The 12455-nt window shown below is 42.1% G+C and overlaps 1 protein-coding gene across 1 annotated transcript in view; it reads left to right on the forward strand.

Moving 5' to 3' along the window:
• The window catches only part of LOC309526226 (vomeronasal type-2 receptor 26-like), a gene marked incomplete at both ends in the record, with an annotated part of 58980 nt that continues 46525 nt past the window's right edge, over nucleotides 1-12455 (forward strand). The window contains 5 exons of the mRNA XM_082212140.1: nucleotides 1-273; nucleotides 1060-1803; nucleotides 3417-3644; nucleotides 4979-5105; nucleotides 7009-7844. Of these exons, the coding sequence (XP_082068266.1) occupies nucleotides 1-273; nucleotides 1060-1803; nucleotides 3417-3644; nucleotides 4979-5105; nucleotides 7009-7844 (2208 nt within the window). The remainder of the gene's footprint in view (nucleotides 274-1059; nucleotides 1804-3416; nucleotides 3645-4978; nucleotides 5106-7008; nucleotides 7845-12455) is intronic.

Below are 12455 nucleotides of genomic sequence, written 5' to 3' on the forward strand. Positions count from 1 at the left end.
ATGGTAGTGAGTCTACTCCAAATTACTGTTCAGGAGATCAACCAGGATCCCAGGATCTTGCCCAACTTCACCCTGGGATACAACCTATTTGACACCTACTATGATGGCCGACTGGTTTCCAATGCCATGTTAGATATGCATTCTGGTAGGGAGAAAAATATTCCAAACTATAACTGTGGAAGACGCAAGAACCTCTTGACTGTTATTGAAGGGGCTGAATCAGACATCTCCACCCAGATTTCTAGCATGTTGGGCATCTACAAAATCCCACAGGTAGGGAATGGGATGGCCACCAATTAGGGATGTTCTGCATGGGGAAGGGGATGAGATTAGATGACTTATAAGCTTCCTTCCAACTCTATGATGATCCTTTTTTGAAGGATTCCCCTAAAATGATTTACAACAGACATTAGCATACTTGCCTTCTTGTTGTATGAATGCTTTAATTCACCTTCCTGCTGTGTTACTGGGGTTGAGATGATCTGTTAGCTGTTACTCCCTATTGTACTCATAGCTGAGCACGACTTGTATAAAAATGGAGAGTCATGCCAGGCCCAAGCTAAGGTGGTATCTCTGTTCTCAATTCTTATCACCTCAGTGTCAGATATTTACTTGCCTGTGCATTTTACTTGCCTGTTTCACTGCTTGAATTTTAGAGGGAGCCATATATTATAATTTGCGGTTTTATTATTTTATAATTCTCTTGTAGGGTTCGCTTCTGAAATGTATTGGGTCCCTCTCTGGTATCTTAAACAAAAGCAAAATGAATAATGTTGTAAATTGGGTACAGTGTCTTTGCAAAGGAGGTGGAGGTACCATTTAGTGGAACGGACTGGAAAAGAAATAGCATTTTTGGCAGCACATTCATTTTAATCGCTGCTATTTTCCCTAGCAATGAGAGATTCATTCTGCTCCATATTTCTAGATTTCTTTTTACCTCAAGCCAATTTTTTTTCGTAGTTATTTTTGTATAAATTTATATTTCTTGATGTTAGCCATATCCCTAGATATTTAACCTTTTTATGTCTCTATGTCCCCCCCCCTTCCTTTTCTCACTAGATCAGTTCGGGCTTTTCTCTTAATGATAAAACACAGTTCCCTTTTGCCTACCGGATGATCCCCAAGGAAGAAACTCAGTATATGGGGATTATCAAGTTGCTCCTGCATTTTGGATGGACATGGATTGGCCTCTTTGCTCCAGACAATTATAATGGAGAAAGTTTCTTAAATGCCATGACTCCTTTGATGGTTACCAGTGGAATTTGTGTTGCCTTCACAGAAAGAATTACACAAAAGGGGCTATATGAATTTTTTTTACAGGGTGAACCACCTGACGTGTGGACACTAGTCAATGTATTTGTTTTCTTTGGAGACTCTCACTATGATTTTGGGTCGATCATCAGGGTACAAATGCTCCTTGAAAAGAAGCAAACTGGGAAAAGAATCTGGGTCACAACAGCTTTTCAGGACATGAACTCGAATTTGGCTCATCACATTGATTCCTTCAGGTACACCCATGGTTCTCTGTCTTTTGCAATAAAAACCAGAAAAAGGACAAAATATGAATACTATGCGCCGTTGTCTTTTGTAACAAGTCGGTTTTGGAGTCAATCATTTCATTGTTTATGTCCATCCACGGAAGGTTGGACAACATGTACAGAGAAGAGGAAACTGGTGATTCTCCCCCAAGAGGAGATTGAAAGGGCCCTGTCTCAAGACAGCTACATCATTTACAACAGTGTCCAAGCTGTGGCATTTGCCTTAAACTCGGCATATTTGTCCAGATCCAAACAGATGTTGATGGTGGGTGGAAGAGAGAGATTGGAACTTCAAAGGCTGCAGCCATGGCAGGTATTCCTTTTTCAAATTGCAATCCATTGTCTAGCTCTGCAACCATTATCCTGCATCCACAATTGAATTTCATAGTCATGATGAAACTCACTTCCCCGCCCCACCCAATTTCTGAGGCCCGTTTGTAAGCCTATGGGCAAGGGTCAGCTGTTGGGCATACTTTGGTGCTGGAGTCAAACGGCGACCCAAATCTGTTTTTTAATTTATTTTTAATTTTTTAATTCCTATGCCGCTTGATATTTTTAATAAAAATCTCAAAGCAGTTTACAGCATATTAAAACAATAAAACAATAGCTGGGTGATGTTCCTCTGGCCTCCTGAGGAGAGTCTTCAGTGCGTAGGCCAGGTGGAAAAGGCCTTGTGGAAAGTGGCCTTAACACTCTCATCTGGGCGATGTTCCTCCAGTCTCATGAGGAGCCTCTTTTGTAGGGCTGGTGAGTCTGGACCTTGCCCCCTAGGCCAGGTGGAAAGGGCCTTGCAGGGAGTGGCCTTCACACTCACAGCCGGACGATGTTCCTCTGGCCTCATGAGAAGCCCTTTGTTGCTTTAATTATCTCACCTCACTTTCCCTAACAGTAGGATGAATTGATTCTGCTTTCACACTGAGCTCATATGTGTAATGACACTCCCTCTACTGATCTCCAGTACCCTGCAGCAGGGAGAGAAAACTCAAAATTGCATATCCGCAGTGTCTGTGAAAGACCAATGACTTTCCTCCATTGGAAGCTTTAAAGCAAAGATTGGATAACCCTTGGTCGTTGATGCTCCAGTTGAGATTCCTGCATTGCAAGGGATTGGAACAGAGTTGTACATAGATGGACTTTAGGAAATGTAAATTGAATATTCAGCCACATATTATTGAGGGGAATTGTGTGGAACAGGTCTCTGTGTTTCGGTTTCTGGGAATGGAGTTGAGAGATGACCTAACCTGGGGAGAAAACAGTAAAGGCCTGATGAAGAGAGCACAGCAGAGGTTATATTTTCTGAGAATCCTCCAGAAGAATAATCTCTCAAAGGACCTGTTGATGGGATTTTACCATTGTACTGTTGAGAGTGTATTAACTTATGGTCTGTGCGTGTGGTTTGGGAGCTGCACGGTCAGGGGAAAAACAATGTTGTCCAGGGTTGTAAAGACTGCAGAGAGAATAACTGGGTGCACTCTTCCTACCTTGGATCAAATCTATGCTTCCAGGTGCCATAAGAAAACTGCAGAGATAGTGGAGCATAGTGCGCACCCCAGAAATGATCTCTTTCAGCTTCTGCCTTCTGGAAGAAGGTACAGGGTTATAAAGACTAGGACTAGCTGAGAACAAAGATAGCCTCCATGACTGTAACAACTACTAAGGAATCTCTCTGCTGAGTACTGTGGAGAAAGCCTTCACTTGTGTAATTCTCAACAGATTACAGTCCCTCACTGACAGGGTCTATCCCAAGTCACAATGTGGCTTTAGAGCTCAGAGGTCATCAGTCAACATGATTTTCTCACTGCGCTAATGTGAGCAAGGCTGAGGTATTCAATAGGCTTTCATGTTTTCCTAATTCTGGTGCTTTCTCTATCATTCCAGTTTCACCGTCACTTAAAAAAAGTCCAGTTATTTAACACTTCCAGGGGTGGACTATATACAGATGGGAATGGGAAGCTGATAGCTGACTATGATATTGTGAACTGGGTGCTGTTTCCCAACGGGTCTCGTGGCAGAGTGAAAGTTGGGAGTTTTGAGAGACAGGCATCCTCAGATTTAAAGCTCACAATTAACCCAGAAGCCATTGTCTGGCCCTCACAGTTTAACAAGGTTGGTGAAATTATCTGCATGCATCTTTCTCCCCTGCCCTCCAGTGACATTTTTTTCCCTGGTCTGGAAAAAAGGACTCAAGGCAACCTACAGAAATTAAAACCATGCAGTTCAAATATGGAAAGCTAAAAACATATTGAAGACAGGAGTGCCTGGCTTGCTCTGATCCATGGGGTCACGAAGAGTCGGACATGACTAAATGACTAAACAACAAGAAAAACATATTCAAGATAATAGTTTTATAACTTTTAAACCTGTTATCTGTTTTTGTTTTTAGCTTTCTGTAGTAGAATCTATGATAGAATCAAACCATACATAAGCAAATCTACCGAAATACAGATAGTAAAAGCAGCATAGTACTGTTAGATAAAGCAGTCCATTCCCCGAAGCTTGTTAAATTTAAACAGCCTTCACCTGCTAATGGAAGGACAAGAAGGAGCGAGCTGGTCTAGCTTCTCTAGGAAGAGCATTCCAAAGTCTGGGAGTAGCCCCTGGGAAGGCTCTGCCCCTCATTCCCACCAAGTGTGCATTTAGGAAGGCAACACCCCCCCCTACAAAATGCCTTTATAAGCCATCTTGGGGCTGGAAAGTACATTAACAATATGCAATGTATATCATATTAATCCACCCACCCGCAAATTCTTATTCCACAGCTTTAATGCAAATTTGCATGATCTCATTGGCATTCTGGCATCCGACTTGCAGAAGTCATCCTATAAATTTCCCGGCTCATGCCCTGCCAATAAATCTACGGATGATGGGCGGTATACAAATTCAATAAATAAGTAAATAAAATCTTCCACATGTTTTCTCTTCTTAACAATGTGTATTCTTCAAACTTCTGTTGTCCCCTTTGTCCTCTGATCTGCCATTTTGGAGCAAAATCATTTACAATCACACAGTTGTGCTTCAAAAGAATCATAGACTCATAGAACTGTAGAGTTGGAAGGAATCCATGGGTCATCTAATCCAAGAAGGCAAGAATCTAAGCTAAAGCATCCATGGCAGATGGCCACCCAACCTTTGCTTTAAAATATTCAAGGAAGGAGAGTCCACAACCTCCAAAGGGAGACCATTCCGCTGTCAAACAGCTCTTCCTGTCAGAAAGTTATTCCGTATGTCTAGTCGGAATCACCTTTCTTGTAGCTTGAAGCTATTGGGTCGAGTCCTACCCTCCAGAGCAGGAGAAAACAATCTTGTTCCCTCTTCCATGGGACAGAACTTATCTAAGAAGTGTGGATGGGATGGGACTCAATTAGATTGTCTTCAAAGCCCATGATTCACTTCAAGACCTCTAATACTTTTTTCTGGATACATCTTGTCTTAATGCTTAGACCATACCTCACTCCAGGTGTACGGAGAGCTGTCGCCCTGGTTACGCCAAAGTGGTTCATGAAGGAGCACCGGTGTGTTGCTACGCTTGTGCTCTGTGTGCAGAAGGGACCATATCCACTCAGGAAGGTGCGTGACTCAAGGGGAGAAGGCATTCCTTGGGGAAACAGAGATAAGCCAAAGATTCGCTCAGCAGAAATTTTCTGTGAAGATCCTAAATACGTTTTTGGAATGTGAAACCATTCTTGGCTACTGTGATGCTAAGTTCCAAAATGCAGGATTTATCAAACTGCAGGCCAGGAGGTGGCACCTGTGGGCCTTAGCCTGATTTCAGGTGGGATTCTGCACAATAGCCTCCCACTGGCTGTGTCATGGCCTTTTGGCTGGATCAACACAAAACACCAGGAGCTACATGCAGGCACAGTGCATAGGTACACTTGGGCTAGGAATTGCTTGAAAATGGTGGAGCAAGAACAGTCAGCCCTCATTCAGCCCCCACTTAACCGTCTTCTTGTGTTGCCACCTCAGAAGGATGGTGGAACAGACAACAGGAGATTTTTTAATAATAATAATAATAATGCTTTATTAAACTAAAACAACAAAAGACCATACATTTATGTCATTTGTTACAAGGGAAACAAAGTTAACAACAACAACAAAAACTCATACACTCTAACAATAAATCTTCTTAGTGTACATTTAACTTCCCATCATCTCCATACTTCACTTAATATTTACTAACTTATTGCATAAACATAACCATTCATTTTATAATAAAGTATTATTTCTCCTATGTCCTTATTTCTTGCTTAGAAAAGCAACAGAGGTTATTCAAATGCTACGACAATAGGAGAATTAGTTGGCTCTGACTCCACCTCCTTCTACCAGATTTTTTTCAATGAATCCAGGGACACTTTTCAACTTCAATGGATTTTGTATGGGGACTGATTTATAAATCTGGGGACTGTCTCCAGGAAACCTTATTTTGGTCCCCCTACATTCTGCAAACCCTCCAACATTTCTCTGATGAAAATAGGGGTGTCTTATTCCATCATCACCATCACCACCATCATCACCATTATTATTTATACCCCATCTATACGACTGGGTTGTCCCAGCCCCTCTGGGCAGCTTCCAACATACAGTATATGAAAACATAATTAAACATTAAACATTTAAAAACTTTTCTACACAGGGTTGCCTTCTAAAGTTTGCATAGTTACTTATCTTCTTGGTTTGGGGGTCACGTAACTCCATACCTTCCAACATTTCTCCAGTCAAAATAGGGACATCTTAAGGAAAAGCGGAACATTCTGGATCAAATCAGAAACCTGGATGGCTTCTGTAAATTCAAGACTGTCCCTGAAAAATAGGGACACTTGGAGGGAAGGAAAGAACAGAAAGGGGATGGAGTGGACATCACATTTGAAGCACATTCTTTCCCCCCAAGAATTCTGGGCCCTGTAGTTTATCCCTCTCAGAGTTACAATTCCCAGGAACTCTTAACAAACTACAATGCCCAGAATTCTTCGAGGGGAAGAATGTGTTCTGAATGTGCTCTAAAGATGCAGTGTATACACAGCCCAAGTGTGAAAGAGGAGGAAAGTGAGAAGGACAGTTGATGGGAATGACCTTTCACACACACACTCCTAGCTCCACATCCCAGATTGTTGGACCTCTGCAATTTCCTGCACCCTGAGAACAGAAAGTCTTGGAACCCCTGCTGTGACTAATGATGTAAACTGAAGTGAAAGAAATGGCCTTGAGAGGTCATTGGTCATCTAGAAGGCCAAGCAGGGAAAGTGTCTGATGGGTGCTGTCCATATTATCCACCCTTTCTGTGGTTGTAACAACACTTTGCTTTGCGTATGATTAGGACAGACTAATTTGTAAAAAGATAGGCCTGGTTCCACTCAGCTTATTCTGGAATATAAACTTTGTCTCTGAAATATATATTTTATGGAATGCAATAGAGTATTCTGGTTATTAGCTTTATTTTAGGACTACAGAAGTCCTCTCCCTTTCCTTTCAGATGCAGAGAAGTGTACCAGATGTCCTGAAGACCAACATCCAAACAAAGACCATGATCACTGCATCCCAAAGATTATCACCTTTCTTTCATATAAAGAATATTTGGGAATCCTTTTGGCTTCTTCTTCCCTTTTCTTGTCATTTACTACAGGTATGCTGTTAGGAATCTTCATTAAATACAAGGAGACACCCATAGTCAAAGCCAACAACCGGGTCCTCTCCTTCATCCTCCTCATCTCCCTTCTGCTTTCCTTTTTGTCCTCCTTCCTGTTCATTGCTCGGCCAAGAAAAGCGACCTGCTTTCTCAGACAAACGGCCTTCAGCATAATCTTCTCTCTTGCCGTCTCTTCTGTACTGGCCAAAACCATCACTGTGGTGCTGGCCTTCCTGGCCACAAAGCCAGGCAACAGGGTGAGGAGACGGCTGGGAAAGAGTCTGGCCAACACCATTGTCATTTCCTGTTCCAGTGTCCAAGTTCTCCTCTGCACCATCTGGTTGGGAATATCACCCCCATTCCCAGACTTTGACATGAGGTCCCAGCCTGGGCAGATCATCCTGCAATGCAATGAAGGGTCTGTTGCCATGTTTTATGGTTCCCTTGGCTACATGGGCTTCCTGGCTGCCATCTGTTTCACAGTGGCTTTCCTAGCCAGGAAGCTTCCAGGATCCTTCAATGAAGCCAAGCTGATCACCTTCAGCATGCTGGTCTTCTGCAGTGTTTGGGTGTCCTTTGTGCCCACCTACCTGAGCACCAAGGGAAAATACATGGTTGCCGTGCAGGTCTTCTCTATCTTGGCCTCCAGTGCTGGGCTTCTGGGCTGCATCTTCATCCCAAAGTGCTACATTATTGTATTCAGACCTGAACTGAATACAAAGGAGCATCTGATGATCAAAACTAAGGATAGCATTTGATTCTTAGTACTAGGGATGCAACCGAAGTCTCTCTGGACCATATTTTGTCTTGGAACCACAAGTTCTGTGAGGATTAAAGAAAAAATCTAGAATGGGTCTTATGTCTGTCTGTCTCTAGTCAGCAGATTCTTAAACACAGATAGGGGAGCAGAACCACTGGAATAAGTATTTTTATACTTTCTTGTCAAAATAAAAAAATTCCTTCCAGTAGCAGCTTTTCCTGTAAGACCTATTGCAGTAGTTAAGAGTCGTCAACAGGCTCATCTCAGCTATCTGCCAATCTCCCATTCCCACCACCCTTCTGAGTAATACCCCTCCCCACCTTCTCACTATATAGAAGGATCTGGCAACTTCTGTTTCAGTGTATCTGAAGAAGTGTGCATGCACACCAAAGCTCATACCAAGAACTAACTTAGTTGGTCTTTAAGGTGCTACTGGAAGGAATTTTTTTATTTTGACTATGGCAGACCAACACGGCTACCTATCTGTAACTATACTTTCTTGTGTGATCCTAGCTCTGTTGCATGGGAAAAGTGAACTATTTCTGCATAAGTGGTTCTTTCTGTTAGGTGAAGGTAGAAAAATACACTCATTATTGTGGTCCCCCTTCCTTTTCCTTTGCCTTTCCAGACCTCTGTGGATTGGAAGGTAGGGCAAGGCACAATGCTAATTTACATGCACCTTCTTCCTTGTGCCATTATTGCAAGAGGAGAGAACTGGTAGCCTGTTATCGCCTCCGGTGCAGCAGCACCACTACTGAGTATAGCCAGAGAGCGGCAATGCCGTCTCCAGCACAGCTCTAGAATGGCTATAGTTTGCTGGCAGAGCTCATGCTTTGCATATGGAAGATCCTATGTTCAATCCCCAGAACTTCCAGGAAGAGCTGGGAAAGTTTCCTTGCCTGAAAGTCTGGAGAGCCATTGCTAGTTAATTTGCTAGACAATACTAAGAACCAGTGTGGTGTAGTGGTTAAGAGTGGTAGACAAGTAATCTGGTGAACCGGGTTGGCATCTCTGCTCCTCCACATGCAGCTGCTGGGTGACCTTGGGCCAGTCACACTTCTCTGAAGTCTCTCAGCCCCACTCACCTCACAGAGTGTTTGTTGTGGGGGAGGAAGGGAAAGGAGAATGTTAGCCGCTTTGAGACTCCTAAAGGGGAGTGATAAAGCGGGATATCAAATCCAAACTCTTCTGCACGGGCCAGTTTACTGACTCAGTATAAGGCAGCTTTGTAGCTCCCAAGAGGTATCAGGTACCTCAAGGAGCCATTGACCCTGTTGAGCTGCCAGCTCCAGTCTGGATTGTCTTGGAAGGTGATTTGTGTAAATTGAGCTTCTTCTTCATCAGCTCAAGTGTAAGAGAAACCAGCTGTTTTGCCTCAAGGCCCTCAGTTTTTCCTCCAAATATGTTTTCTTCACTTTGGGGTGTACACCAAATCCAGTTCTTAAAAGAAAACATCATTTGGTGTAATCCTGTTCCTGCCAAAGACAGAGAAGGCCACCCTCTTTGCTCTTTGTTACTTCGGCCCAGTTGCCGCATTTGCATTGTCCTGCCTTTTAGGGCACAGAGAAATATCTTTTTGTAGATGCCTAAACATACTTGATTTACAAAATAAAAACAGAGTTCATTTAATGTGTTTGTTTTATACATATATCTTTGCTCATTGCACAATGATTCATTAAGGGGGCAAACAACACACAATTGCTTTTAAAGTTAACTGGTTTGCCTTTATATGCAGCTGTTTCATACCCAGATGTATTTTATTCCAAACGTACTGAATGAAACTTAAGACAGTTTCATACTAAACAAATCTTCTGTTGCTGCTATTCCTCTGCAGCGGACTTGGGTGCATTGATGAAACTAACTAACTAACTAACTAACTAACCAACCAACCAAATAACCAACCAAATAACTAACTAATTTACTTACTTATTGCTGCAACTGCAATTCCTTTAACAGAAATGAGTGTCTTTTTTATTTTTTAAATGCTTTTCTCGTTTTGAAAGAGAAAACATAGCACAACAAAGAAAAACAAATCAGATATGTCGTACTCAACAAAAAGCAATCCGAAAAAAGTTACATTTCTTACATCCAGAATTTAGTTAATTCTTCACTAATTCTATGTAACATATTGGATAGAGCGCAGCATGATCTAGTCTCCCCGCCACCCTTTCCCCTCACTGCAAAGCTTCCCTGCTTACAGGCTTTACCCCCCCCCCCGAATACAGTGGTACCACGGTTTTCCATTCTGGAAGAATGTTCAAGTTCTGAAACGTTCAAAAACCGAAAATTCCATACCGAAGAGTCAAACAGGAAGCTGCCTCCGAAGTACAACTTCAGAGACTGTTCGAAAATGGAAGCATTTACTTCTGGGTTTACGGCATTTGAGTTCCTAAATGTTTGTCAATGGAGATGTTCCAAAACTGAGGTACCACTATACACCTCTTCTCTTCCTCCTCTCCTCCCTTTCTTTCCTTATCTGGCACCACACAGGAGAAATGAAATATATAATTTCCAATGTGTGTACAGTGGTGCCCCGCAAGGTGAATGCCTCGCAAGATGAAAAACTTGCTATACGAAAGAGTTTTCCATTTTTTGAGTCATTCCGCAAGACGAATTTCCCTATGGGCTTGCTTTGCAAGACGTAACGTCTTGCGAGTTCTTGCGAGTTTGTTTCCTTTTTCTTAAAGCCGCTAAGCCGTTAATAGCTGCTAAGCCGCTAAGCCGCTAATAGCCGTGCTTTGCAAGACGAAAAAACCGCAAGACGAAGAGACTCGCGGAACGGATTAATTTTGTCTTGCGAGGCACCACTGTATTCATACTCCCATGAGTTCCCTTTTACAAAGAGAACCAACCCTTGTTATGCTGTGTGTGTTTAGGTTAAACCCTCACCCCAACAGCTCGTTCTGAGATGTCATTCCTACTGTGTCCCATTTTCATTATCCAACAGGATCACCTCCTATGACATGAAAGTTAATCCGTCATATAAAAAATAGTTTTCATTGGGTTTTCATTATTTTTAATTACAAGTGCACAGAGTAAGATAAGGCTCAAAAAAGAAACAAGAAATAGTGCCCATGTAGAAAACAAAACAGAACAACAACAACAAAAGCATTGTGTACATTACAAAAAAGGAAAAGGCCTTAACCTTACATGGTATTTATAAAATGGACTTGTCCATGGCAAGTCTACATTTCTACACAACTTGTTCATGTGTAAGGAATTTATACATATCTTCAAACCAATCATTGAAGGGAGCTGTATTTTTATTCCTCCAGTTATTATTAATTTTTTATTTATTTATTGAATTTATATGCCGCCCTATACCCGGAGGTCTCAGAGCGGTTCACAAAAATATATATATCACAACATATAAAATCAGGATAAAAACAATAGCCGAATAATACCAATCAATACCAATCCTTTTGCTGTAGTTAGGGCACGGAGACTCCATTCATATTGTCCCTTTGTTAGATTCTATGTGTTTGGTATATAATTCTACTGGATATTTTCCTCTGCAAATTTAAGATTGTTCTGTACAGTCGTGTTGATCGTCTTTATTACCTGCTGCCCAAAACTTTTCAGTGGAGTGTAATCTCACATGAACCTGACTTGATTAATTTGCTTTAAGGTACAAAGAAAGGTAGGTCAGCTTTGGTGACCCGTGACCCTTGACCTTGGGAGTTTCATTTTTCTAGCACCACGCTGCATACACTACATTCATTCAACACTGTATTCATGAGACTTCCCTTGATGAATTTGTTAAAGTTTTCAGCTGGGGTCAAACAGGGCGGACGCCATCCAGACCAGAGAAAGATTACCACCACCTGTTAAAGCAAAGAGCTGATTGGCGATTTTTCCTTTCTTTCTCCTGCTTCCCCAGATGGCACAAATATGCCGTTAGTTCTGATCCTAAGGCTGTTTGTTCACTTCCAGTACATGCATCAACCCAATGCCTGCCGTTTCTCCATGGCCTTGAGTTCCACAAACTTTGGAGTTTATCCAGCCATGGAGTGCTTGAATGTTTTATCATGCTACTAATTTTTACTTCTCATTTACACACAATAAAGTATAAAGTCTATACATACAGTTGTACCTTGGTTTTCGAACAGAATGCATTTCAGAAGTCCCTTCGACTTCTGAAACGTTCGGAAACCAAGGAGTGGCTTCTGATTGGCTGCAGGAGTGTGCTGCAGCCAATCGGAAGCTGTGCCGGACATTCAGCTTCCGAGGCAAAGTTTGCAAACCGGAACACCTACTTCCGGGTTTGCGATGTTCGAGTTCCAAGTTGCTTGTGAACTAAGCAGTTTGAGAACCAAGGTACGACTGTATTCATGTAATATTGCTTTTTTGTAAGGGTATATTTTTCTTCAGTAATCTTCTGTCCACATTTGCTAATCTCCCCTGCACACTGGATCATTGGAGAGTTTTGGCAGAAAGAGCAACACAAATAATTCATGGTTCATGGCAGAGCCAAGTCTTTCCCTTATCATTATGGAAATAATGGTGATTTGGCTCTCTAATTCTGCCAAAGCTC

Source organism: Podarcis vaucheri (assembly GCF_965113315.1).
Source record: "Podarcis vaucheri genome assembly, chromosome: 2".
NCBI lineage: Eukaryota > Metazoa > Chordata > Lepidosauria > Squamata > Lacertidae > Podarcis > Podarcis vaucheri.